Source organism: Ovis canadensis, chromosome 24, assembly GCF_042477335.2.
Source record: "Ovis canadensis isolate MfBH-ARS-UI-01 breed Bighorn chromosome 24, ARS-UI_OviCan_v2, whole genome shotgun sequence".
Taxonomy (NCBI): domain Eukaryota; kingdom Metazoa; phylum Chordata; class Mammalia; order Artiodactyla; family Bovidae; genus Ovis; species Ovis canadensis.
In genome coordinates this window covers 41,349,191-41,373,730 of record NC_091268.1, presented here as the reverse complement: position 1 = coordinate 41,373,730, position 24,540 = coordinate 41,349,191, and the positions used below count along the sequence as shown (strand labels likewise).

The following is a 24,540-nucleotide window of genomic DNA, read 5'->3' as shown; positions in this document are numbered from 1 at the left end:
ACAGTCTCTGAACCAAAGGATGGGAATGAACCCCTTCCTCGAGTCTCAAGCCCAGGCTCCGGCCTCTGCTTACTTCTTGGAGCTGTTATTTGTGCTTCTCCTTCCAGCGGGCTGAGAGCTCTCTGGGGCAGAAACTCTGACTCTTTCACCTCTATAACACCAAATTATATCATTTGCCCCTGGGAGGCAGGCAGGGCGGGGGTGCTCCTAGGTGAAGACACACTGAGAGGTTAAGTGACCCTCCCAAGGCCACCCATTTGTGCGTGTAGGGGCCTGAGTAGACCCCAGGTCTTCTGGGTGCAGGTGGACACAAGGTTCCCCCTCCTCTTTGCCGCTCCGCCTCCACTTGTTTCCTGACTGGAGGTGGGGCAGAAGGATGGTAACACAGCCTTTGCTAGGGATGGGGGCTATACTAAGGCCCGCTTTGAAGGGACTGATGGGCCATTTTATGGATGCCAGGGAAAGGATGGCGAGTAGGCTGGGGGTAGGCTGGAGAAGGGAAGAAGGAACAGGTTATTTTTGCATTTTTGACATTAAAAAAGTGCAGATTAGATTCTCAGCCACTGGCCAGCAGCATCTGTTTTGGTTTGGAATTGGCAGCTGAGGCGCTGAGCGCCGCTGCGGGAAGGGAGGGGAGGCTGCGGGCTGGTGGGCGAGGCGGCGCCTTGGCGGAGGGAAGGGCTCTCCCCTTTAAGAGCTCCGCCCAAAGGGGCGCTGCCACCCCTGAGGAGGCGGGCGCCGCCGCTTCTCATTCATTGTCTTGACAAGAGCATCCTCCGCGGACGTTCTCAGGCTCCGCCGGCTCCTTCCTCCTCCTCCTCCTCGCCCTCCTCCGTCTGGGGGGTCGCTCATCTCTCAGCCGCAGGTAAGGCTGGAGCCCGGCCACCCGGGCTCGGCATCGCTGCCCTGGGCCACCTGTGGGGCAGGCGAGAGCTTGGCAGAAGCCGGCCGTGGGGGTGGACAGACTGTCAGAGCCGCTGGCTCCGAGGTGGAGACGGGGCCCGTCCACGCCCCGCGTGGAGGGACTCGCCTGAGCGTGTGGGTGCGCGTGGGAGGGTCCACCCGTGTGTCCCAGAGCTCCGTGAGGGGGCGAGGGTGAGGGGCCACGCAGCCAAGATGGAGGTGGGGGAGCCCGGGGGTCAGGACACCCGCCGGCCTCTCCCCAGAACGGGAGTCTTTGGGGTGGCGGTGGGGGGCAGGGTGGGGTGAACCCAGTAGCTGCCCTGAGCTTGGAGACAGGAAGGGGTTGAGAGCAAAACAAGAAAAGGCCAAGTTCCCCTTTCCGTGGTTTCCGGGGCCTGGTACCTGCGGTGGGGGAGGAGGCAGGGTGGGGCGATGGCTTCCTGTCTCCCAGCCTCCAGTTTGGGGCTCCCCTGTTCCCAGACCTAAGCTTCCCTCCCGGAAGGGTCCCCTGCCCCCAGCCAGCTCCTCCTCTCACAGGCGCCTCATCCGCTTTCTGGACAGGTGGACCCACAAGCCTCCTCCAGAGTCCCAGGGTAGGTGAGGGTGGCAGGAGCTCCAAGGGAGAAGGGCTAGGCACGAGGGAGGTGGTGGAGGAGAGGCCGTGGGGCCCCCACACCAAGCTGGCAGGAGATGCTCTGGGGCCCCAGCATGGGGCCTGGAGCCTGGGGAGCCAGAGGCAGGTCCCTTGGCTCTGCTCGCTGTCCACCCAGCCATGGAGGAAAACTGTTCTCGCTGCTCCTCCGAGAAGTGAGCACCAGCCGCTTCCTTCCTGTGGATGGCTTCAGTGGCGTGGAGAAGGCCCTTAAGCGCACCTGCTTAAGTGGGGGCGAGAAGCTGAGGTGTGAGGAGGAGATGCTGGGACCCGAGCCATCTGCCTGCTTCTGGTACCCAGAGACCCGCTGGGGAAGCCCTCTGGCCATGGGGGACATGCCGCCCAGGCAAACCCACATGCCATTTCCCTCCGTGTGTCCAGCCTGGACCTGGAGGTGGGGAGGGCCCCTGCCTTTTAGATGGCTCCTCATGTGGGTGTGAGGGTGTGAGGTCTGGACGCTGAGGCTGAGTGCACCCTCCACACTGTTGCCCTGAGGCCCTGGAAGGTGGCCCGTCAGAGAGGATGGGCCCTGGGACTGTCAGCCAGTCCGCGGTCAAGTTGGCACTAGGTGCTACCCCTCACCCCAGGCTCTGATGTGGAGGCTGAGGGTACGGAAGACAGGCTTGGGACGGGTTGAGACGGTGGGCCTTGCAGGTCAGCCAGGGATGAGGAGGGGTGGGCAAGGCGTGTGTAAGGGTAGCTGGATGTCAGTGACAGAGGAGAGCGACAGGGAAGTTAGCTGAGACCATGGCTGCCAGACTGAGGGGTGGGTGTCCTGGGAGAGATGGGGGCCACTGGAAGGTCAGGGTTGACCTGAGGGGAGCAAAGCCTTTCACCCCTGTCTCACCAGGATGAGCCGGCAGGTGGTCCGTTCCAGCAAGTTCCGCCATGTGTTTGGACAGCCGGCCAAGGCTGACCAGTGCTATGAGGATGTGCGCGTCTCACAGAACACCTGGGATAGTGGCTTCTGTGCTGTCAACCCCAAATTCGTGGCCCTGATCTGTGAGGCCAGCGGGGGAGGGGCCTTCCTGGTGCTGCCCCTGGGCAAGGTGAGCCCCTGGAGCCCTGGGGACAGGCCCTCCTCCTAAGGGGGCCTCAGGTGATCTAGTTGGCCCCCTGGGGGTCCCGATGAGGTCTGCGGCTCAGGACAGTGGGCCGCAGTGTTGCCCTCTGCAAAACTGGGTTGAGCCGCATGGACCTTACACTTCCTCCAGCGCCTCCATGCAGTGCTTGGATGGAGCTGAAGCTCAGGGTTGGGAGTGACACGGGAAGTGTCAAATAGCAAGTCCTGCAGACCCAGGGTTAGCCCTCCCAAGTCTCAACCTGGAGCTTTCTCCTGCACACAGAGGCCTGGGATGGGGTCTGAGTGGGCCCAGCAGTGCTCTTAGGGTTTGGAGGGACCTCTCTGAGGCCCTGGGAACTCAGTGAGCTCAGTGGCTCCCAGCTCACAGGCAGGGATGAGGTAAGAGACCCTCTCCCCTCGCCAACCCTGGCCTCCCTCAAATCCTGCCCTCCCTGCTGTCTGCGGACCCCCCCGCCCCAGCACACTCCCGTGCTCTTGGGGGGTGAGACAGGAAGGGGAGATGGGCCCTCGGTTGTTACCTTAAAAGGGCTGATGGAAACATAGAGAAGAGGAAGTGGTTGTCAGAGTAAGAGCTGGGCCCGCACTTCACACAGGAAACCGTGCTGTAGCAGCCGTCCCCGGAAGCAGCCATTTCAAACCCGTTATAACAGACTTCCCCATCCTTGTCCTTTCGGGGGGACCTGTCCCCACAGCCCCATCATTCACACACACTTCCCTGGGGAACCCCAGCCCTGATACAACCACACCCTCAGCCTGAATCACGCCGGGGGCCTTGGCCTGTTGTGCCATGGAAGAATCTGGGGTGGGGGTGAGGGCGGGGGTACCAGGCCCCGGCTGAGATGGAGCTGGCAGGAACTTGGCCAGGGTCTGAGAGAGGGGCAGGACCAAGCCCGCATGTCCATCCTGCACTACCTGTAGCCAGCCTTCTGAGTTGCCCAGACAGCTCTGAGATGGGCAGAGCCCCAAACCCTCCCACCCTAGGTCCCTCTCTGCCTTCCAGGGACCCCACACCTTTCCCCTCTGTGCCTCTCTGAAGGGGTGTGGGGAGGTGGGATTGGGTTTGGTGGGCCAGAGCACCTCCCTCAGAGGCCCCGCTGTGTCCTCCAGACCGGCCGTGTAGACAAGAATGTGCCTATGGTCTGTGGCCACACGGCCCCGGTGCTGGACATCGCCTGGTGCCCGCACAATGATAACGTCATTGCCAGTGGCTCCGAGGACTGCTCCGTCATGGTGAGTATGGGGGGCACCCAGGGGCCAGGAGGGGGCTCAGGCACTGGAGCTGATGTTGGGCACCGCCAAGACTCACTTGCTCGCCCCTTCTCCGCAGGTGTGGGAGATCCCCGATGGGGGTCTGACACTGCCCCTGCGGGAGCCTGTCGTCACCCTGGAGGGCCACACCAAGCGCGTGGGCATTGTGGCCTGGCACCCCACCGCCCAGAACGTGCTGCTCAGTGCAGGTGCCAAGGGCGGGACGCAGGGAGGGCTGGTTGCCTGACAGTCGGGGGAGGCTCCTGGCTTCTGACACTGGGGACATCGCCCAGGTTGCGACAATGTGATCCTGGTGTGGGACGTGGGCACGGGGGCGGCCGTGCTGACGCTGGGCTCCGACGTGCACCCGGACACCATCTACAGTGTGGACTGGAGCCGAGATGGTGCCCTCATCTGTACCTCCTGCCGAGACAAGCGAGTCCGCATCATTGAGCCCCGAAAAGGCACCATAGTAGCTGTGAGTTGCCTTGACCTTTGACCCTAGGAGCTTAACCCCCCACCCCCCACACCCCCAATGAGGCCCCCTTAGATGTTGCCCACTCCAGCTCCCAGCTGGGGCCTGGCCCTTAGAGGGTGTGTGCGGATGCCTGACCGGTCCCCTCCCTTTCCTTCCAGGAGAAAGATCGTCCCCATGAGGGGACTCGGCCCGTGCGTGCTGTGTTTGTATCCGATGGAAAGATCCTGACCACGGGCTTCAGCCGCATGAGCGAGCGGCAGGTGGCACTGTGGGACATGGTGAGTGCTGGGCAGGGACCTGGTTTAGTACCCCCGGCCCCGCCATGTGCCTGGCTGGAAGGGCAAGGCCTGTTTGCCCACTGTGAGATGGGGGTTCCCACTGGTTGGCCTCTCAGCCCCAGGCCCCACTCCCCCAGTGGCGGAGGCCTGCCATGGCCCAGCTCATGGTTGTCCCCTGCCCATCTCTACAGAAGCACCTGGAGGAGCCACTGTCCCTGCAGGAACTGGACACAAGCAGCGGTGTCCTGCTGCCCTTCTTCGACCCTGACACCAACATCGTCTACCTCTGTGGCAAGGTGGCCCCACGGGCAGGGGGTTGGGGGAGCGAGGTGGGCAGGGGGACTTAGAAAGGACCATAGCTGGAGGCATCCGCTGGTGTTGACCCTCCCATGACCTACTGCCTGCAGGGGGACAGCTCTATCCGGTACTTCGAGATCACCTCTGAGGCCCCGTTCCTGCACTATCTCTCCATGTTCAGCTCCAAGGAGTCCCAGCGTGGAATGGGCTACATGCCCAAACGTGGTCTGGAAGTGAACAAGTGTGAGATTGCCAGGTGACTGCCCCTGCCCCTGACCTGAGTGCGCTCCTTGGGCAGCACTGACCCCCACGCTGACCTTTAGTCCCAGCCCCGCTGTGAGCACTGCTCACCTTCCTGTTTCCACAGATTCTACAAGCTGCACGAGCGGAAGTGTGAACCCATTGCCATGACGGTGCCTAGAAAGGTGATGCTCGAGGGTCCCTCCTCAGGCTCTCAAGAGTGGTCGGGTGGTGGTGTGGCCTGAGCACTCTCTTAACCAGTCCTGGCCTTGCCCCACAGTCGGACCTGTTCCAGGAAGACCTGTACCCGCCCACTGCAGGGCCTGATGCTGCCCTCACGGCTGAGGAGTGGCTGGGGGGTCGGGATGCTGGGCCCCTCCTCATCTCCCTCAAAGATGGCTACGTGCCCCCCAAGAGCCGGGAACTGAGGGTCAACCGGGGCCTGGACACTGGGCGCAAGAGGACGGCACCTGAGGCCAGTGGTGCTCCCAGCTCGGTGAGAGGCAGATGGGACCCCGGGAACCAGGGCAGGAAGGTGGGGTAGGGCAGGAGTGCTACTGATGTGGTCACTGACCCAGTGGAAAGAGGCTGGCGTTTGGGGGCAGCCACATACACCATACTGGGGATCCTTTAGGGGCTGGGAGTGGATAATCCTGAGGCCTCAGAAAACAGGTTCCAGGCTTATAGGCCTGCAGTTCTCTGGATGAGAGGAAAAGGGGCCCAAGCCCCGGGGGCTTGTGGGAGGAGGCCTAGTGGCCCAGGAGGGCCTGGGGCTAATGCTGCTTGGGGTCCCCCAGGATGCCATATCCCGGCTGGAGGAGGAGATGAGGAAGCTCCAGGCCACAGTGCAGGAGCTGCAGAAGCGCTTGGATAGGCTGGAGGAGACAGTCCAGGCCAAGTAGAGGACCATCAGCTGGGGCCGATGGACTCACCTCCCTTCCTTCCACTCCCACTCCTCAGGCCATAATGGCAGATAAGAAAATAATAATAAAATGGCTTTATTTTCTGGTACGTCGCAGACTGATGACTAGTCAAGGGGATGCTGGGTATGCTGAACTGACCTGCCTTATGCTTCCCTCTCCATAGCCTTGATGAGCCTGACCCCTGGCAGGGGGTGGAGAGATGCCTCTAGATGACCCTAGACCAGTGGTCCCTGAGCTTTTTGGCACCAGGGACTGATTTCATGGAAGACAATTTTTCCACCGATCAGGGAGGTGAGGGTGGGCTGGGGGATGGTTCAGGCATGATGCAAGTGCGTTCCATTTAGTGTGCACTTTATTTCTATTATTATTACATCAGCTCCATCCCAGATCATCAGGCATTAGATCCTGGGGCCTGGGAACCCTTGCCCTCGGCAGACGGGAGCAGGCCTTTGCGGGGCAGGGGGGAGCCACCCTGTGCTGACATGGGTGGGGAGCCTGCCCCGTTTCCCAGCTGGTAGGTCTGAGCTGCTCAGGGCTCCAGCCTGGATGGAGCCTCAGTCATTCTCATGTTTACTCCCCAGTCTGCCTTTGCTAGTCAACCACAACATCAGCTGTCCTGACCCTGCTGCCTGTGGGGGAAATGAAGCAACCAGCGCTTACATGACAGCTGTCAAGCTGGAGGCCCAAGGGATCAAAATAAGGGGTTCTTTGTAGGGAGGAAGCTTAGAACCAAAATAGTGGGCCCGACCTTAGTTTACAAGTGAGGAAACTGAGGGGCAGAGCAGGAGAGGGCAGATCCTGAGTCACGACACAGTCTTCCCATCCAGTTCAGAGCCTTTCCTGCCCCGTGCAGCTGCCGCTTAAGCTGTGTTGGTGGCTTCTGCCTGGGCCTGGCCTCTATAAGAGGGACCTGTACTGGCAAGGAGTGGGGAGGGGGTTGGGGGAAGGGGGGTTGGAAGTAGGTTTTTGATGGCCAACTTTCCAGGTGATTCCCTGAGCTGGGACACAGGGCTATTGAGGATGGGTGTCCTGGCCACAGCAGGGCTTCGTGCATCGTGCAGGAACCAGCAAGGAGGAAATGTCCCATGTGAACCCATACTCCCCTTGGGCTTGTCATACAAATGCCCCTGTCTGCCCACTTGAGCCTCAATCTCTATGTAAGCCATGTGACCCTGGGCAAGTCCCTTTTCTCCAGGCCTCCGTTGCTCATCTATAGAAAGGGGAGGGATTCTGCCACAGCTCTGTGAACATGGAGGGGTGGGGGTGGATCCAGTCAGGGGTGTGGCATAGAGAGAAGCAGACCATCTGGAGCTGGAGCCTGAGCCTAGCCCCCCCAACCCCCACCCTACCAACACACACACACACACACACACACACACTGCGATGTTGGGCCCTCCCAGTGAAGCAGACTTGTGAGTAGTTGCTAGTTCTTGTGGTCCAGGGAAACTGAAAAAAAAAAAGCTCAGGAAAGGATCCCTGGAACTCAGAAAGGTTAGCCCCTACTCACCATAACTCCTAGCTCCCTCTGAGGAGCTAGAGAAACAAGAGAGAGAGGTGGTGGGGGGTGGGGGGGTGGGGTGTGTGTGTGTGTGTGTGTGTGTGTGTGTGCGACAGTAATTTAGGGGCCAAGAAACTGGCCTTGAAAACAGAGGAACAGGGTGGGTGGGATGGTTGAAACCCACAATTTCTCTCCCCCAAAGAGCCCTGGCCCCAATTAGGACACTTGCTATTCCTCTTGGGTCTTGAGACCTTGTCTGTGTAAGGCCTAGGCAACCCTGTCACCCGTGTTGACACCAGGGCATCACCTGCCCCAATTGTGTGGCTCTGGTGACCTTATTTTCCTGCTGTAACCCTACCCCTATGCCCAGCCCACCTCTCCATTCCAGAAAAACCTCACTCCGGGGACAGCTGTGGCCACATCAAGCCCAGGACCAAAGGGTCACTGGACCTTCTCCAGGGGCCAGAAAACACCAGAATTCCAGGTGCTGGGAAGCCCCTGCTGGAGGACCAGGTTCCTGAGGCTGTGGAGGACTTGTAGGGGGTGTGTGGAATCCTCTATCATGCTTTGACATTGGGGTGATATACTGGGAAGAAGAAGAGGTTTGCAAGTTGCCCAGGGTCCTGAAACCTTGAGCACTTCCTCATCTGTGTATTTTGAAAGAGGACTGAACAGAACGCCCAGAAATGGTCAAAGAATCAGGGGTTGGGTGAGTATTGGAAGTACCCAAGGAGTCCAGAAAGGCCCACCCCGGAAGGGACTTTAAAGACAGACGTTTCACTTTATAAGTGGGGACACAGAGGCCTATGTGTGGACAGGAACTTGCCCAAAGTAAAACAATGGAGAGTGGAGGGTAGGGAGAAGCCAGGCCCTAGCCCCAGCCTCTGCACACCTCCCATACACACAACACGCTGACACAGGAGCTGGCCCTGATCCATAATTTAATGCGTGTGCAGGTCCGGGTCCCTTATTTCTGCTGCTCACGGGCCCACTGCTCTGGGGTCAGGGTTTTCTGCTCAAAAGCGTGAATGTGCAGGAGCTCTTCTGCTAGGCAAGTGTTCACAAGCCTGGGAGAGAGATGGGGTTAGAAATGGGGCAGGCTGGCGCCTGGGTCGCAGTCCCGGAAGCTAGGGTCTGCCGGGAGACTGGAGGGGTCCCCCAGGTTGTAGTCCCCGGGACCTGGGAACAAGAGAGGTAGAGGGCTTAAGTCTCAGTATTTGATGCTGGGGCCACGAAGGCGGGATCTCTGGGGTGGTGGTCTGTGGTGGGGCCGCATGGATGGGAGGGAGAGTTAAGGTTTCAGGAAGCGGCCCGGGATGTGGTCCCAGAGCTGGGGCCGCGCTGAAGAAGGTGTTCCCGGAATCTCACCGGTGTCTCTGAAGCAGCGGTTTCCCCTCGAACTTGGCCGACACCACGAGGACTCGGAAGCTGGACGCGCAACGGTTGGGAGTCGTGTCCTCCACTTCCTACGGGGCAGAATGGCGTGGATGGTGCCAAGTCCGCCCCCCAGAAGCCCTGTTCCCCTCGTTGGACGAGCCCAGGCCGCTCAACTCACCACGTGCTCCGCTTCCAGGTCCCGCTGCAGCTTCTCCCGGAGGTACTCGGCACTGAGTTCCATTGTGGCAGCCCAGCGAGGGCGGCAGCCCACCGGGGATGGAACCCCAGCTCTGACCCCAGCCACACTGCTTCCGCCCTTACTGGCACCACTTCCGCTGAGGCATCTACTTCCGCCCTTACTAAGACGTCCATAAACTCAGCACTTCCGCCCTATCCCAAGCCCAGTTTTCCAACTGCCTTCGGTTTCCGCTCCTGTCAGAGTCTGCATAAGGCTCCAGCGGACTCTAATCGGTACCCGCCGCCTGAACAGCAACCCGGGTTCTGTGCGCTGGTTTGGACACCCTAGCTCCAACTAGGAGAGGGTGCACGAGTTTGCATTGTTGTGACTTCTAGGGTACCTCGGGATAGCTCCCAGGCGCTTTCTCTGAGACAAGCATCTTGCGGCCCTGGCAGCCCAGCCCTCCTCGGGTCACAAGCCACAACAATCGACCCCCAAATTGGCGATGGGCCCCGGATGCTTCTTCGGGGTCTACCTGCTCTACTGTCTGAACCCTCGGCACCGGGGCCGCGTCTACGTGGGGTTCACCGTCAACCCTGCTCGTCGGGTGCAGCAGCACAACGGGGGCCGCAAAAAAGGCGGAGCCTGGCGGACCAGTGGGCGCGGGCCGTGGTAAGAAAAGGCGGGTCACTGTGAGCAGGAGGAGGACTTCAAGGAGAAGGCGGGGGCCGGCGAGGGAGAGGCCGGCTGAGAGGGGTGGAGCCAAGCCTGTGGCAGTGGGCGGGGCCCGCGAGGGGGCGGGGCCGGGCGGGAGTGACGGGGGCGGGCCTATCGCCGCAGAGGAGGAGCCCTGTTTGGGCCTGGGTCTCAGAAGACGGGGTTGGGTGGGAAGGGGACTGATCGAGGTTTGGTCAGTGACAGGGAGTTTGGTGAACAAGACTGGGTTGGAATAGAGAAAGCCTGGAAGGGAGAGGAACTGAGGAGGGCTGTTAAGCACCTGTGACTAGAGGTGGGGCCTGAGGTTAGCAGGTGCGAGGGGCTGGCTATATCACCACGAAGGGGGCAGGGCCTCGTGGGCTAGGGGTGAAGCCGATGTGACTCCACTCTCCGGTAGGCCAGGGGATCCGGTTTGACACGGAGTGGGGCGGGGGGCTCACGGGTCGCGTGCCCTCCTTCTCTTCCCTAGGGAGATGGTGCTCATCGTACACGGCTTCCCCTCTGCAGTGGCCGCCCTTAGGGTAAAAAGGAGTTGGGGGCAGCGGGAGGACCAGGGCTGGGGCTCAGGGCCCTCCCCGGGGTGCCCCCTTCCCCAGGTGACCCCCTCCCCCCCGTGGACCCCTTCCTCAGCTGATCCTGAAGCTCTGTACCCCCTCGCCTGCAGTTCGAGTGGGCCTGGCAACACCCACAGGCCTCGCGCCGCTTGACGCACGTGGGTCGGCGCCTGCGCGGAGAAGCCACCTTCGCCTTCCACCTGCGCGTCCTGGCGCACATGCTGCGCGCGCCGCCCTGGGCGCGCCTTCCGCTCACCCTGCGCTGGCTGCGCGCTGACTTCCGCCAGGACCTCTGCCCACCGCCGCCACCTCACATGCCACTGGCCTTCGGGCCTCCGCCGCCCCGGGCCCCAGCCCCGAGGAGTCAAGCAGGTCCTTCCGACGACACGGGATGCAAGCCGCAGCAAGACGTCGACGCGCGGTGCACCCTGTGCGCACGCGCGCTCCAGGTAAGACGGGTCAGGGCAGTTTACGGTTCAGAGGACTTAGAATCAAATGACAGGGCCGTTCACTGACACCTTTTGGGCACTCTACCCCCATCTCTATCCTTTTTTTGTGTGTGTGCTTTTGTCTGCCCTCGGTCTTCTTTTCTGTCCATGGGCTTTCTCTAGTTGCTCAGAGCGGGGGCTAATCTCTGCTTGCCGCCCGGGCTTCTCATTGCCATGGCTTCTCTTGTGGAGCACAAGTTCGGGCTCCCCAGGCGTGTGGGATTTTCCAGACGAGCGATCGAACCTGTGTCCCCTGCCCTAGCAGGCGGGTTCTTAACTACTGGACCACCTGGGAAGTCTGCTCCCGTTTCTACAATGGGAATAGTGCTTGTGGCTATTCCTCAAGGCCAGGGCCTCCTCAGGGTCTTTGCCCTTCCCCTTGAACTGGAAGATTCTTCCCTAGACCCTCCATCTTAAGAAAATGCCACCTCTCCTCCGGTCAACTCTTCCTTGGCTCTCCATCTAAAATTGCCTCTCTTTCTTGTACATCTCCCTGGCTTCCTTTAACGCCTGTTATTGTCTGACATATTGTATGTTTTATTTACCTTATTATCAGTCTTTCCCACCCCCACCCCCATATTAAACTCCACAGGGGCATTTAGTTCCTTTTCACTACTGTAGAACAGGGTCTGGTGCAGAGCAAGTGGCCAATAAATATTTACTAAATTAACTGAGATGATGTGTCTGGCTTCTACTGAGCTCTCAGTAAGTGTAAGTTGAATTCTTGCCATTCAAGGATTAAGTGACCTGTCTGAGATCTCTCAACCTGTAAGGAACTCTAGGTCTGGCTGCCCTAGCCATGCTGTTACATAATCACTGCTAGCACTCAGAGAAAACTGGCCAGCTTAGTCCCTGTGGACCAGTATTTTAGCCTCTCAGTGCCTCAGTTTCCTTACCTATGTGCTGTGTTTAGTTGCTCAGCGTGTCCGACTCTTTGCGCCCCTGTGGACTGTAGCCCGCCAGGCTCCTCCGTCCATGGGGATTCTCCAGGCGAGACTACTGGAGTGGGCTGCCATGCCCTCCTCCAGGGGATCTTCCCAACCCAGGGATCAAACCCACATTGCAGGTGGATTCTTTTGCATAAATGCAAATAATAGTAGCACATGCTTCATAAGGTTTTTTATGTCAAGCCCTTGGAACAGTGTGTGGTCCGTTGTTAGCTACATGATTACTCCCCGTTCTCTCTCTTACCTGCCTGCCACCTCCTGCAGGATGAAGACAGCCCCCTATGTTGCCCGCACCCTGGCTGTTCCCTAAGGGCCCATGTGATCTGCCTGGCAGAGGAGTTCCTGCAGGAGGAACCAGGGCAGCTTCTGCCTCTAGAGGGCGCATGCCCTGGGTGAGTCCCACATCCTTGCCCCAGGCTGGTTTAACTCGAGGGAGGTGGGAAGGGGGTGCCCATTGCCCAAGTCCAGGCCTGGGGTAGCCAAGGCCTTCTCTTGGCACCCAGGTCCTGGCCTGGAGGAGGCTTGTGATCCTGACTCTGTTTCCTATCAACCATACCCCCTGGTAGCTGTAAGAACTCACTGCTGTGGGGAGACCTGATCCGGCTGTGCCGGATGGGCACTGAGGAGGACGAGGAGGACTCAGAATTAGAAGAGGTAAGAGGTGGCTTGGACCCCAGCCTTTCTATCCCACCCTGTCTCCTGGGCTGCCTTTCACCAACCCTCTTGTCTCCACAGGAGCACTGGACTGACATGCTCAAGACCTGATTCCCAGCATCCTCAACCTCTACCCACTCCTTTCTGTTGCCACCCTCTGTGGCTCTGGCCAGTTTTTACTTGAATACAATAAAAAGTCTGAGTTCAGGGTACCTGCTGGTGTTTGCCAGGGGTGGGGAGCATGGGTAGGAGGCAGAAACCCTGATGGTAACTGGGGCCTGAAGAGGATAAGGGAACGGGGAGGGGCTGCTGGCCGCAGCATGGACCAGCCTCTGAAGTCATACTGTCCTTTGAGGGCTTAGGAGACTTACTCAGAGCCCACTCAGCTCCAGTGCCCAGCTTGACTCTGGTGGTGCTGGTGGTTTAGTCGCTAAGTTGTATCTGACTCTTGCAACCCCATGGACTGTAGACCGCCAGGCTCCTCTGTCCATCACTTTTCCCGGGCAAGAATACTGGAGTGGATTGCCATTTCCTTCTCCAGGGGATCTTCCCAACTCAGGGATTGAACCTGGTTCTCCTGCATTGCAGGTGGGTTCTTTACTGTCTGAGCCAGCAGGGAAGACTCTGGACTTTAATCAAAAGAGTAAGAACAAAGGCCAAGGAGGAGAGGAGGGTGCTCTCCCCCAACGGGGTCCTGTGACTCTCGAAGCCCCAACTCCTTGTCTCTGTCTGCAGAGCCTCGTTCAAACCCAGAGAAAGAAAAGCACCTTCTGGGGGCTGTTGCTTTACCAACCATAAATGAGGCTCCACGCTGTTCTTGGAGCTCCCTATGGGAGTCATGGAGCAGGGGCACACTCCCAGCGTTATTTGACGCAAGTGTTCTGGCTTTTTCCTATCCTACGCTGCCTCAAAAAGAGCTTGCTTGCGTGGCTCCACCCCAAACCCCGTCACCCTGCCCACGTACATCCCTCTGGACTCTGGACTCGCCCTGTGGTCAGAGCCAGAAGTTCCTGGAATGTTCAGGCTGCTGGGGGCCTGCGGGCTCCCTTCTACCTGAATCCTTGGCATCTTCAAACTTGGCCTGGAGCCGGCAGAACGGTGAGTGCCCCCACGTTTCCCCTCCTCTCCCCTACCCTTTCTAGACCAGGCACGTTAGAAAAAGCTGTCTCTTGGCCCTCTCGACAGAGGTGGAGTCTAGAGGGCAGGTTAGGAGCCAGGATTCCAGCTCAAAACACCAAAAAAAAAAAAAAAAAAAAACCTGAAAAACTATCGCACCCTTTCATCTAGTTTCAGCTCTCTGTTTTCTACACACTAAACCCACATCTTGGGTTTTCAGGCCAGGCTAAGCTGGGTTCCAGCTGAGGAGGGAACTTCACCCTCTCCTTCCTGGAGGACAGCCAAGTCCCAGTGCTGGCGCCAGGCCCCTCCCACTTGAGAATTACAAAGCTTGCAGCTCTGAGAGAAGTCCTGCACTCACCACACTGCGCCTGTTCTAAGCCCCACGCAGACACAGGCAGGGTCACAAGGCCAAGATCCAGAAAGATCAGGTGAGAGCGAGGTTGGGGGGCAGCAGGGCTGGATCCCGCTCACCTCTCGCTGCTGCTGGCTCTGGCTCCAATCCGGTCACTTGATCTCTCTGCTCCCACTTCTCACATCCCGCCCTTTCCCCAGCTGCTGCTGCTTTCTGCTGCTGCTGCTAAGTCGCTTCAGTTGTGTCTGACTCTGTGCGACCCCATAGATGACAGCCCACCAGGCTCCCCCGTCCCTGGGATTTCCAGGCAAGAACACTGGAGTGGGTGCCCTTTCCGCTAGGAGTGCTCAACTCAGTCTCCAGCCTGGCTTGAATCCCTCTTTTCCTCGCCCTTCTTTTTCTCTGCTGAGTCATCAGTTTTGCTCATTCACATGCAAAACTCTGACCCCCTAAACAGTTGCTCAATTTGCTGTGTTTTTCTCCAACTGGGAGGGGCTGGTTGGGCAAGCTAGATCTCAGGCCCAGCTGGCCTTTGGGAGTTTTGGGCCCAGGGGAGCTCAAGGGGGAAACAGAGGGAGGAGCCCATCAGAATTAGGCATATAGCAGAAGGGAGAAGACAAAGCAAGCTGGGGGCTGGCCGGAAGTTCAGACAGGCAGGCCCTAGAGGTTTTCTCAAGTGCACATTGAAATCCCCTGGAGAGCTTCCAAAAAACTGCTATCAGGGTCCCATCTCCAGAGAGTGATTTAATTGATTTAAAAGCTCTGCAGGCAAATGAAACTGTAGCCTGAGTTGTGACCCACTGCAGGAACACAGGATCTGGCTTTGAATCCCCACCCCACCACACTGTGAGCTAGCTCTGAGAGCTCGGGCAAGTGGCTCAGGCTCCCTTAGCCTTGGGTTCTTTACTTCAAGAATTCAACAGCTGGCACCATTGACATATTGTTCAAGGAAGGAGGCCACCTCCCGGCGCCCCTGAGGAGACAGCATGGAACTGATCCAGGATACCTCCCGCCCTCCAGCAAAGTATGTGAAGGGCATCCCTCTCATCAAGTACTTTGCAGAGGCCCTGGGGCCACTGCAGAGCTTTGAAGCCTGGCCTGATGACTTGCTCATCAGCACCTACCCCAAGTCTGGTAAGTGATGGGGATACCCAGGCCTCCGTTGGGCTGCAGTCCCCACCTTGGGCTGGGAGGGGCATGGCCTCAGCCCTGCTCATCCCCCTTCCATTCCCACCCACCAGGCACCACCTGGGTGAGCGAGATCCTGGACCTGATCTACCAGGAGGGTGACCTGGAGAAGTGTCAGAGAGCCCCTGTCTTCATGCGGGTGCCCTTCCTTGAGTTCAAGGCCCCTGGGGTTCCCACAGGTGTGTGGCGGGGTGTTGGGGGCAAGCAGAGAGGAGGGAGGTTTGACTGGGGCTCCAGCTCATGGATCTTGCCCTACCTACGGCTTAGGTGTTGAGGTTCTGAAAGATACACCAGCCCCACGGCTCCTCAAGACACACTTGCCCCTGGCCCTGCTTCCGAAGACCCTGCTGGATCAGAAAGTCAAGGTGAATGGCAGAGGGAGCCAGAGAAGGAGGCTGCTAGGGCCATCCCAGCTTTGGCCCTGCCTTCTGGGAAGGTCTCACTTCCTCCAGCCTGGTCTCATCTTAAGAAGGACTGGGTGAGGGGCGCATCTGCCTGATGCTCTAGTGGGGTCAAGTATCTGGTGAAAACGAGACTCCTCTGTGCAGAGTCTGGGTGCTCACAGGCCTGTGGAGGAGGGGCTGGCATGCCTTGTTCCAAATCCAGACAGAGTGGCGTTGAGGGGATTAGATTAGTATAAAATAAGTTTCAGGAACTAGCCCAGAGTTCAGCATCAGAGCAGGGTTCAGGTCCCAGTGGGATCTTGCCTGCACCCCAGGACTGCAGGCGAGTCAGCCTTTACCTGCTTCTCCTTTTGCCAAACTGAGAGAAGCTCCCTGGCAAGGAGGCCATAAGGGTGGGGCACCTAGTGCCTGGCATGCCACGTGGTGACGATGCTGGGGCTGGGGGTTGCCTGCCCCTCCAGATGATCTACATCGCCCGCAACGCCAAGGATGTGGCCGTCTCGTATTACCACTTCTATCGCATGGCCAAGGTGCACCCTGACCCTGGCCCCTGGGACAGCTTCCTGGAGAAGTTCATGGCCGGGGAAGGTGAGGCTGACTCTGGAGGAGGGAGGGGGCGGGCTGGAGCCAAGGGGCACCAGCTACAATTCATGCCAACCTCTGTGTCCGGCCATCTGCCCTCTCCCCAGTGTGCTACGGGTCCTGGTACCAGCACGTGCGGGAGTGGTGGGAGCTGAGTCACACCCACCCTGTTCTCTACCTCTTCTACGAAGACATAAAGGAGGTGAGACCACCAGCTTCTAGTTCCCTCCGTGCCACACACCTCACAGGGCCCTGCTGAGGCCCACTCAGCACCCTCCCCTATGGCAGCCCACAGACCAGCCCTCCTGGATCCCCTGCCCAGGACTGAAGAGGAGGAGTGTCCCCTCTGCGGCAGCGCCCTGTGCAGCCCTTTATCTCCTAATGCCCGGGTCAGCAACACGTGCAGACATTCATCTGCTCTGTACTGCCAGTGCTGCTTCTGGGACCACCGTTATGAAAGGGGACTGTCCCTCCTCTCAGCCAAAAGGAGCCAGACCTCTGTGATAAAGGATCATAGGGTAGAAGGCAGTCACACCTGCCCCTGGGAAAGAGGACCAGAGTCAAGGAACAGGGCCTGAGGTCTCTAGGCAGAAGTGGCCAGATGCCCCCACCCAGGGTTAGAAAGGCGCCTGCCTCCCTTTTCTGCTCAGCAAGTAATCCAAACCTCCACTGAAGAGCCTCTCCACTGCTCCAGGACCCCAAAAGGGAGATTCAGAAGATCCTGGAGTTTGTGGGGCACTCCCTGCCGGAGGAGACTGTGGATCGCATCATCCAGCAGACGTCTTTCAAAGAGATGAAGAAGAACCCCATGACCAACTACAGCACCATACCCACTGAAATCATGGACCACAGCATCTCTGCCTTCATGAGGAAAGGTGAGAGCCACCCCAGGGGCGAGCGTGGGCATTTGGGGAGGGGGGAGCCTCAAATGGAGCTGCCCTTTGGCCATTTGGGGCCACCTCTGTGCCCGGGACCTCCTTCCTGCCATCTCTCCCCAGGCATCACTGGCGATTGGAAATCCACCTTCACTGTGGCCCAGAATGAGCTCTTTGAAGCCCACTATGCTGAGAAGATGGCGGGCTGCAAGCTCCGCTTCCGCTGGGAGCTGTGAATGGTCCTCTGGAGGCGTGTGAAACAAGCCCAGCCATGGCTTCAGGAAAAAAATCAGATGCATCTGGAGGCGTGTGAAACAAGCCCAGTCATGGCTTCAGAAATAAAATCTGATGTGTGTTAAACAGAGAGCCTCTGTTGGGAGCAAAGAACAAACCTGAGCTAGAAGGGTAGATGCCCACTGGGACCCAATGAGGCCATCTCCCCTGGTGGCCTCTAGCTCGCCCTAGTGGGGAGGGAGAGAAGGGTCTGGAAAAGCAAAACCCAGGAGACATGGACAAGGAGGAAGAATATTTATTTGATCACAAAATCTTGTGTGTCCCCCTTTGAGGGTGTCAGCTGATTGTGAGTCTACTAGGCCACTTCACTTTTTCTTGGGCTCCTTACAAGCCACCACGTACCGCTGGGCTACATTGAGGGGAGGGGAGTAACCGTCTGCATAGGAGGTGTCTTCAAAAAGGACGGAATAGTCATCCTGGGGCTGCAGCAGAGGCAGACAGGAGGGACTGGTCAGAGAGCTCCAGGTGAGCCCCCCGCCCGACAGCACCACCACTAAGCTTAGTGACAGGAACCTCTGGCTCGTGGCCCCCCAGATGCGCCTGTCCTCATAGTCACTCATAAGTGGAGATGTGTGAACACAGTCCCTGTTACTACAGAACTCCTTCCCCAGTAACAAAAGGCCAAGGGTAAGGGATGAAGAGCAAGGAGACCACCACCTACATGGGTGGGCCGTAACTGGAGGGTGTGGTACCAGGGAGCCTGGGTTAAAGGGATCAAGGACAACCTAGAGGGCAACAGCAAGGATCCCGGAGGAAGAGGCAAGAATAGCCTTCAAACTCTTTCATCAGGTGATCAGCAGCAGCAATGTGGTCAAGAGCATGACAGGAAGCGGTTCAGCTGAGGAAAAGGCAGTGGGGCTGGAGTTAAGGGCTCCAAGACAGGCCCTGGGCATGGAGCGTCCCATCTCAATGCAAAGAGGAGGTTAGACTAGTGTACGCATCACGTCCATTCAGCTCAGGGCTCGCTAAGGCTCTGAAGCTCGGAAAGAGGAGGGTGGGCCAGTGCTGCCCCAGAAGGCAGGGCTGGAGGGCAGATTACGCAGAAGACAGAGCAACTTGCAGGGCCCTCTGAGCTCAGAGAGGCTGTGAGATGAGGACAAGAGGGGAAGGAGGTAGGAAGGTGACTCCAGGAGCCATCTGGCCACCTGGCCCTGATATTAGGGATGGCTCTCCTGTGGGGGCTGCCTTACCCGTTGTGGGGGTGTGTGGATCAGGGCACGGTAGAAGCAGGTGGTCTGGGGATACAGGGCCAGCACAAGCTGCTCCTTCTGGAATAAAGCTTCGGGGTCCGTCTCCGGGTTGGCCTTCCACTGAGGCAGTGGGATGATCCGCCGGCGGCTCAGGGTATGTCTCCTGGGGGTGGGGCTGAGGTCAGGTGGGGGCCCTGTCCCCGCAGGTTGGCCGCCCCCAGGCTTCCATGGCCCCCCCTCCCCACCAGCACACTCACTCTTTGCCCTCTTCATCAATGTCGTCTACCTCGTACCTGCGGGTGGACAAAAGAAAGGGCTAGATGCAAAAAGGGTCGGGGTCACAGTCCAAGTCGGGGAGTCGTGAGGAAGGGAGAGGAGGGCAGGGAGGGGAAGCAGTCCCCTGGTCCCCACAGGCACCCAGGGGTGTAACTTTTCTCCCAGCCTGCAGATGGGTGAGTGTGTAGCCCATGCAGCTATGGTGACGGGAGAGCAGCCCACGGGGCTGGGGGACCACTCACTTGTTGGTGGCGTGGCTGTAACTGACCACCTCAGCCAGGATCCACTGCTCATCCCCGTCCACAGCCTTCACCCGGGCAGCCACCTTGTCTCCAGGTTTGGCCACGTAGTCCCCAGAAGCCGGAATGGCCCCGCAGAGGGGTGGGGGCCTGAGGGCGGAATTAAAATGTTCAGTCATAGCCCCCGCCTTGCCAGCCCCTACCATACCCAGGGCCTGCCCTCACTTGTCACCAGGCTTCCCGATCCACAGGGGCAGGGTCATGGCTGACTGCTGCAGCAGGGTCATGAGCACCCCCCTGCGCATGGTCTTCCGAGGAGGCTCAGAGTCATTGTACAGGCCCGCGATCTTGGCCGCTGTGGGAGAGAGAAAGCCCTCAAGACATCAGATAGGGTGCCCACCCCAGCCCTCCCACACTGGCCCGTCAGAGCTCAGCCTGCAGCACCCTGGCCTGAGTGAGCACCAAGGGCCCATGTGCCATCCTGCCCCTTCCTCTAGATGCCCGCAGCGAGACCACCCAGACTGACAGATGGAGAGGTGGATACCCTAAGGGGAAGGAACAGGAAAGGGCAGAAGCTGGGGTTGTGGGGGAGTGGTCATGTTCTAGTTCTTGATCTGGGTGCCAGGAACATTTTGTTCAGTTAGTGAAAAGTTTCAGCAAGTTGTGTGTTCACATCTGTGTTCTTTCCTATTAACATATGTTGTAGTTCAACAACAAAAAATTTTTAAAAACCAACTCATATGTGGACAGACCCCTATCTCCTCGGGCATGGTTCAACACACCCAGCCACCTCATAACAAACCCAGCTGGTGGCGTGACAGAATTTTTGATGGATGAGGAGGTGTGGACTGTGGGTTCACTGGGGCAAGAGACTTGGGAAGGCCCTGGGAGCCTGAGGGATCTGGAAGCCAGCGCCTCATAACTCCATGCGGAAGGCTGGTTTCAAGACACCCAAGGTGCAGCTCTCAAAACACAGCCAGGTTCTCTTCAGAGCAAGAAATGGGAGCGGGGAGAATTCCCTGGCAGTTCAGTGGTTAGAACTCTGCGCTTTCATGGCTGAGGGTGTGGATTTAAAAAAGAAAGAAAAGGGAGTGGCAGTAGTGAAGGGAGTGGGGAGTGAGTGCCCCCGACAGTAGACAGAGCAGGGGAATCAGCGTGGTCTGCAGGGAGCACTGGGGACCATCCCCATTCCCTTCCCAGCCCCAGGCTGCTCCTGCTCCGTCAGAAGCCCCTGGACGATCCCACTGGACTGAAGTCACAGGCGCCCCCACAGGGAGACCGACTGTCGCTCTCAGGAACCATCACTCCACAGGGCAGTCTCTAACTCACCAATCCGCCTCTCTTCCAACAGAGACTTGATTTCTGCAATCTTATCTAGGGCTTTCCGAAGGATGCTGAGGTGGGGGGAGAAGGGAGAGAAGAGGTCTGTGTGAAGCACAAAGCACGGACTTCCGTTTCTCGGTACAGCAGGCTGGCCAGCTCGGACCAAGCCTGCTGCTGGAAACCATCAACTCTAAGTGTGTACTTTTTATTCTTAAAAGCACAAAAGAGCGGATGAGATGGGAGGAAGTAGTAGGATAAACAACCTAAGAGGGCTGGTAAGCGAAGTGGAGGGCTCCCTTTGCCTGAGGGCACCACACAAACGCTGCGGAAGGGCTGCTGGGGTGCCGGCAGCCTCTAACAGTTGAGATTTCGGAGGACAGAAGTTAGGGTTCGCAGTCTGCCCTAGTCACACATGTAAGAGGAGACACTCTGCAGGGCTATGGGGTCTCGGCCCACAGCAGGGCCAGGGGTGGCGGGAACTTGTCCTCACCCCCTGGAAGCCCCTGGAGTTCAATTATGGGGGCTCCAGAGTGGCCGGGACCCAAGATACCTAGCAGAAGTGCACACCAGTCCTCGCTGGAAAAAGACTTCTTCATCCCAGAGTATGGGGGACCTCCCCCAAAGAGTAGTTCAACAACAGTGAGCAGTGCTGAATCCACTTCAGGTCATTTATTCTCTGGCCCACTGCTCTAGCAAACCTTTAGTAAAAACCCACGTGTTAAGGAAGGCCTTGGTTCAGCATGAGACCCACGAGAACACAGCATAGTAGGGTCACAGAAGGTGTCCCAGAGGGTGTGACTCTTGAGGACCTGTCAGGCAAAGGCCAGAAGGCTGGGCAAGGGGCAGCCTCGGCAGAGGGAACTGGGCAAACAGAAGCAGCGAGGGATGAACATCTTGCCGCAGGCTCAGAGCATCGAAGCTCAGTGTGGCTGGCGTCAGAACAGGGACCACTCGGCCAGACCCACCATGGGGTTGTGAGTGAGCACTGGGACACAGGGCAACCAGGCAGAGGAGTAAGCTCCAGGAGGCCAAAGGGAACTTGGAAAGTCTGATCACTGCTTCTGGGCCTGTTGGGAGGACATCCTTTTACGTAGTTACGTCCCAAATTATTTTCTGTGAGGTACTGATGGTGTGGTTCTCAGCCCTAGATGGACAGCAGAATGCTCTGGGGAGCTTTTTAAAAAGAATCCTAATTGTTTTAAGAATCCTCAGCAGATGCCAAAACTAGTAGGGGGTAGGGGAGTCTGATGTGAAATGGGCTATGTACATAGTCTCAAAGTATCTAAGATACCTGTCAATTACACAATGAAAATAGCCCTAACTTGAGGAGAAATATGGAAGAGCCCACCTTTACCAGTGAGAGTTTTGCCTTCTAATATGAACGCGGAGGACATCACTTCCAGAAGTGTAAAACCTGAATCTAATTGTGAGGAAACAGCAGACAAACCCAACTGAGGGAGATTCTACACTGGCTTATCATTTTCAGAATGTAAAAGTCACAAAAAGCAGAGATAGCCTGGGAACCGTTCCACAATGAGAGACTAAAGAGATGGGAAAACTAATCCGTGCTAGGAAAATATTCTGTTCTTTTGCTATCAAGGTCATTTAAATAAGACCTGTAGCTCAGTTAATAGTTTTATATCAGCGTAATATCATAATTTTGAGAAATGTGCTATGGTTGTTTAAGAATGTCCTTTTGAAAACCACATGCTGACTGATGTGTTTAGAGGTCAAGAGGCATCAGGCATGGTGTGTGCAACATACAAGGTTCAGAAAAAAATTTTTTGACTATACAGAGAACAATAAAAGAGAATGTGGTAAATATATATTTACATAAGTCTGATCATATACAGATTTACATAAGTCTGATCATTACATAAGTCTGATAGAGTACTCTTGCCTGGAAAATCCCATGGATGGAGGAGCCTGGTAGGCTGCAGTCCATGGGGTCGCAAAGAGTCGGACACGACTGAGCGACTTCACTTTCACTTTTCACTTTCATGCATTGGAGAAGGAAATGGCAACCCACTCCAGTGTTCTTGCCTGGAGAATCCCAGGGACAGCAGAGCCTGGTGGGCTGCCATCTATGGGGTCGCACAGAGTCGGACATGACTGAAGCGACTTAGCAGCATCAGCAGATCATATAAAAAGTTAATACCAGTGCAAGAATTCCACCCTAGTTAAATCAGAACCTCTGGGCGCAGCCAGACTTGAGAACTAGTGTGTAAATGTACTCCACTGGCAGGTAAGTTTGTGAAATACTGAGTTAAAGAAATTGTTGCAGAACGTGGCATAGCCTTTACCACTTTAATTTGCATTATGAATCTCCAAGGAAAGGAATGTAACATTACTGCAGTCCATGGGGGTCTGCAAAGTGTCATACAACTTAGCTACTGAACCACAACAAAGTTACTGAAATTCCACTGGGGAGGTCTGAGGAAACAATGTTTTAAGATCCTTTACTATTTCAAGAGCAGTTTTCTGGAACTGAAATTTCTGCCTCTCCAACCAGAAAGATCAATCAGAATGACCACCCAGCAAAGCATGGGTCTGTACCTTCTAGCAGGCAGCCTGCCAGCCTGCCAGCCTGTCAGCACCCATCAGGGAAGATCCACCCCAAGAGGCTTGCTTCCCCTGGGATAGTGGAGGAAAGGCCTCTTGCTGGCTGATCCTTTGAAGGGTCCTCAGCCAAGAACCCTGAGCCCTAACTTCCCTCCCCAACCATTAGTAAGGGCCTAACCAGTGTGGGCTCTTTAAAGTAATCCAGTACTGCTGCATACCAGTTCACAGTAATTATTTGATTAGAGTGAACTTTTAAAAAGAAAATGAGTTAAAATTCCTTGTGGGCTTTCTTCTCTCTTGCTGAGATAGTTGGAATTGTGCTTGCAGAGGCAGACAGAAAGCAGCTAATAAGCCAAGGGGTGCTGCACAGATGGAACTGCCCGGGAGCTGCCCACCCTCTGGCCACATACAGAAGAAGCGGCCACATACACCTAGCAGCGGCGCTGGCTGTGGGGTCTCCCTCAGCCCCAGGCCTAGTGGGAGGATAAACTCAATAGACTCTAGACTTTCAGGCACATGGCTTCTCTGCCCCCCTGTAACTGGTCTGTGTCTGCGTATGACCCTGTCAGGCCTGAGAAGGGACTATACCTTCCCTCCAGCTTCCCAGCGGACACATCCTATGATGGATAGAGACTGTCAGGAAGCAGTTGACAGGAGGCTTCCTGTGTGCTGTTTTGGATCTGTCGTGAATCCTCTGTTCCTTATTAATTCCTGAATATTCAGGAATTAAGAGGAGTGGCAAACCGCTCCCAGGGCTAAGGAATGCATGCATTTCCTTCGTTAGTTTTTCCATACAGTGAGAAGTAACTATTTACGACCCTCTTCCTTTTTATGAACCATTTGGTAAAAGTCATTATTTACAACCCTCTCTCTTTGATATGGATTGCCTTATGTTTCCTTGATAATTTGTAAGTCTGGACTTTTGATCTTTATCTTTGCTGAACAAAGCTACCTTGTAAGACAGTATATATACCCACACTATGTTGAATAAAACACGCTTGTTCCATCAGAGAGAGCTTGGGTCCCCGTGTCTTTCTTTCTGTTTCTCTCCCTTTCTTCCTCTCTCTCAGGCTAATTCTCTGGAGCGCAGAAGCCCGCTGAGCTCACTTTCTTGCCCAGGCTTGCAAGACCCTCGTGAGAGGGCACCCTGTGCCTACGTGAAGCAGTGCAAGCCCCGTATCAAGGGCTTTATTGGTTTTCTGCATAAACCAAGGAACATCAGCCTCTTTCTCTCTTTTACTTTACTAAGTCTTTTTCTTATCGTCGACTCCAGACCACCAGGTTCCAGTCCATTAAAGGACCTCAACAAGTGGCGCCCAGAACAGGGACCTGATACACGTGGCAGATTCGGACGGAGTGACCTATTGAGGTGGGTAAGTACTAAGACGTGGGACAAACGGCTGGAAAGCCCCATCACTTTTCTACTTTACTTCATCACTTATTAAAAGTTCAGGGACTTTCAGTTTCGTGCCAGCAAATAGAGGCTTGCCTTCAGACAGTGGTTGAATGTAGCCCTTGGTTCCCTGATGAAGGTAGTTTTGATTTAGAAATTTCGCACCAGGTCAAAGAGAATGTTGAACAAGCCGCCAGACAGGGAAAAAATATTCTGATAGATTTCTG

General features: G+C 56.8%; 5 protein-coding genes across 26 annotated transcripts in view; 3 read left to right on the top strand and 2 right to left on the bottom strand.

Moving 5' to 3' along the window:
• The first annotated feature begins 355 nt into the window (after positions 1 to 355).
• CORO1A (coronin 1A) lies at positions 356 to 6,191 on the top strand. 5 transcript variants are annotated; one of them, XM_069570849.1, is made up of 12 exons: positions 410 to 865; positions 1,441 to 1,496; positions 2,406 to 2,604; positions 3,747 to 3,869; positions 3,967 to 4,096; positions 4,181 to 4,365; positions 4,524 to 4,643; positions 4,835 to 4,939; positions 5,051 to 5,196; positions 5,308 to 5,365; positions 5,461 to 5,676; positions 5,978 to 6,191. In XM_069570849.1, exons 3-12 carry the CDS (start codon positions 2,407 to 2,409, stop codon positions 6,080 to 6,082), a joined length of 1,386 nt encoding a protein of 461 aa, XP_069426950.1. In that variant the 5' UTR covers positions 410 to 865; positions 1,441 to 1,496; position 2,406; the 3' UTR covers positions 6,083 to 6,191. The 5 variants fall into 5 exon arrangements, with proteins under 5 accessions (XP_069426949.1, XP_069426950.1, XP_069426951.1 ...); XM_069570850.1 differs by having other exon boundaries at positions 637 to 865; positions 1,465 to 1,496; XM_069570847.1 differs by having other exon boundaries at positions 720 to 865; positions 1,465 to 1,847.
• Positions 6,192 to 7,348: 1,157 nt separating this feature from the next.
• SLX1A (SLX1 homolog A, structure-specific endonuclease subunit) lies at positions 7,349 to 12,728 on the top strand. 2 transcript variants are annotated; one of them, XM_069570871.1, is made up of 7 exons: positions 7,349 to 9,449; positions 9,552 to 9,828; positions 10,343 to 10,394; positions 10,538 to 10,876; positions 12,127 to 12,254; positions 12,429 to 12,516; positions 12,598 to 12,728. In XM_069570871.1, the coding sequence occupies exons 2-7, from the start codon at positions 9,662 to 9,664 to the stop codon at positions 12,625 to 12,627; spliced, it is 804 nt and encodes a 267-aa protein (XP_069426972.1). In that variant the 5' UTR covers positions 7,349 to 9,449; positions 9,552 to 9,661; the 3' UTR covers positions 12,628 to 12,728. The 2 variants fall into 2 exon arrangements, with proteins under 2 accessions (XP_069426972.1, XP_069426971.1); XM_069570870.1 differs by having other exon boundaries at positions 7,369 to 9,828.
• Positions 8,526 to 11,075, bottom strand: BOLA2B (bolA family member 2B). Its single transcript, XM_069570872.1, has 3 exons — positions 9,157 to 11,075; positions 8,970 to 9,067; positions 8,526 to 8,668 (listed from the first exon to the last, which is right to left on the bottom strand). The coding sequence occupies exons 1-3, from the start codon at positions 9,217 to 9,219 to the stop codon at positions 8,569 to 8,571; spliced, it is 261 nt and encodes an 86-aa protein (XP_069426973.1). The 5' UTR covers positions 9,220 to 11,075; the 3' UTR covers positions 8,526 to 8,568.
• Positions 12,598 to 17,396, top strand: LOC138429383 (sulfotransferase 1A1). Of its 7 annotated transcripts, none has more exons than XM_069570852.1 (10): positions 12,765 to 13,159; positions 13,252 to 13,614; positions 13,853 to 14,063; positions 14,937 to 15,121; positions 15,229 to 15,354; positions 15,443 to 15,540; positions 16,041 to 16,167; positions 16,269 to 16,363; positions 16,856 to 17,036; positions 17,160 to 17,396. In XM_069570852.1, exons 4-10 carry the CDS (start codon positions 14,974 to 14,976, stop codon positions 17,270 to 17,272), a joined length of 888 nt encoding a protein of 295 aa, XP_069426953.1. In that variant the 5' UTR covers positions 12,765 to 13,159; positions 13,252 to 13,614; positions 13,853 to 14,063; positions 14,937 to 14,973; the 3' UTR covers positions 17,273 to 17,396. The 7 variants fall into 7 exon arrangements, with proteins under 7 accessions (XP_069426955.1, XP_069426952.1, XP_069426953.1 ...); XM_069570853.1 differs by having other exon boundaries at positions 12,783 to 13,159; positions 14,941 to 15,121; XM_069570854.1 differs by having other exon boundaries at positions 12,598 to 13,614; positions 14,901 to 15,121.
• A 153-nt stretch (positions 17,397 to 17,549) lies between these two features.
• SGF29 (SAGA complex associated factor 29) overlaps positions 17,550 to 24,540 on the bottom strand; it is a 41,234-nt gene continuing 34,243 nt past the window's right edge. For all 11 annotated transcript variants that reach the window (XM_069570863.1, XM_069570861.1, XM_069570859.1 and 8 more), the window contains 6 exons: positions 20,365 to 20,429; positions 19,261 to 19,390; positions 19,039 to 19,185; positions 18,778 to 18,813; positions 18,521 to 18,683; positions 17,550 to 17,752 (listed from right to left, as the gene is read on the bottom strand). In XM_069570863.1, coding sequence (XP_069426964.1) covers positions 17,636 to 17,752; positions 18,521 to 18,683; positions 18,778 to 18,813; positions 19,039 to 19,185; positions 19,261 to 19,390; positions 20,365 to 20,429 — 658 coding nt within the window. In that variant the 3' untranslated portion in view covers positions 17,550 to 17,635. The remainder of the gene's footprint in view (positions 17,753 to 18,520; positions 18,684 to 18,777; positions 18,814 to 19,038; positions 19,186 to 19,260; positions 19,391 to 20,364; positions 20,430 to 24,540) is intronic.

Coding starts and splice junctions, on each gene's coding strand:
- CORO1A (XM_069570847.1), top strand. CDS start 1,594: ATGCTCTGGGGCCCCAGCATGGGGCCTGGAGCCTGGGGAGCCAGAGGC. Junction 1,848..2,405: donor GAGCCATCTGCCTGCTTCTG/GTACCCAGAGAC, acceptor CTGTCTCACCAG/GATGAGCCGGCAGGTGGTCC. Junction 5,197..5,307: donor AACAAGTGTGAGATTGCCAG/GTGACTGCCCCT, acceptor CTGTTTCCACAG/ATTCTACAAGCTGCACGAGC.
- BOLA2B (XM_069570872.1), bottom strand. CDS start 9,219: ATGGAACTCAGTGCCGAGTACCTCCGGGAGAAGCTGCAGCGGGACCTG. Junction 9,068..9,156: donor ACCTGGAAGCGGAGCACGTG/GTGAGTTGAGCG, acceptor TCTGCCCCGTAG/GAAGTGGAGGACACGACTCC. Junction 8,669..8,969: donor CCGCTGCTTCAGAGACACCG/GTGAGATTCCGG, acceptor TCTCTCTCCCAG/GCTTGTGAACACTTGCCTAG.
- SLX1A (XM_069570871.1), top strand. CDS start 9,662: ATGGGCCCCGGATGCTTCTTCGGGGTCTACCTGCTCTACTGTCTGAAC. Junction 10,877..12,126: donor TGTGCGCACGCGCGCTCCAG/GTAAGACGGGTC, acceptor CACCTCCTGCAG/GATGAAGACAGCCCCCTATG. Junction 12,255..12,428: donor CTAGAGGGCGCATGCCCTGG/GTGAGTCCCACA, acceptor ACCCCCTGGTAG/CTGTAAGAACTCACTGCTGT.
- LOC138429383 (XM_069570854.1), top strand. CDS start 14,974: ATGGAACTGATCCAGGATACCTCCCGCCCTCCAGCAAAGTATGTGAAG. Junction 15,122..15,228: donor CAGCACCTACCCCAAGTCTG/GTAAGTGATGGG, acceptor CCCACCCACCAG/GCACCACCTGGGTGAGCGAG. Junction 16,168..16,268: donor GAAGTTCATGGCCGGGGAAG/GTGAGGCTGACT, acceptor CCCTCTCCCCAG/TGTGCTACGGGTCCTGGTAC.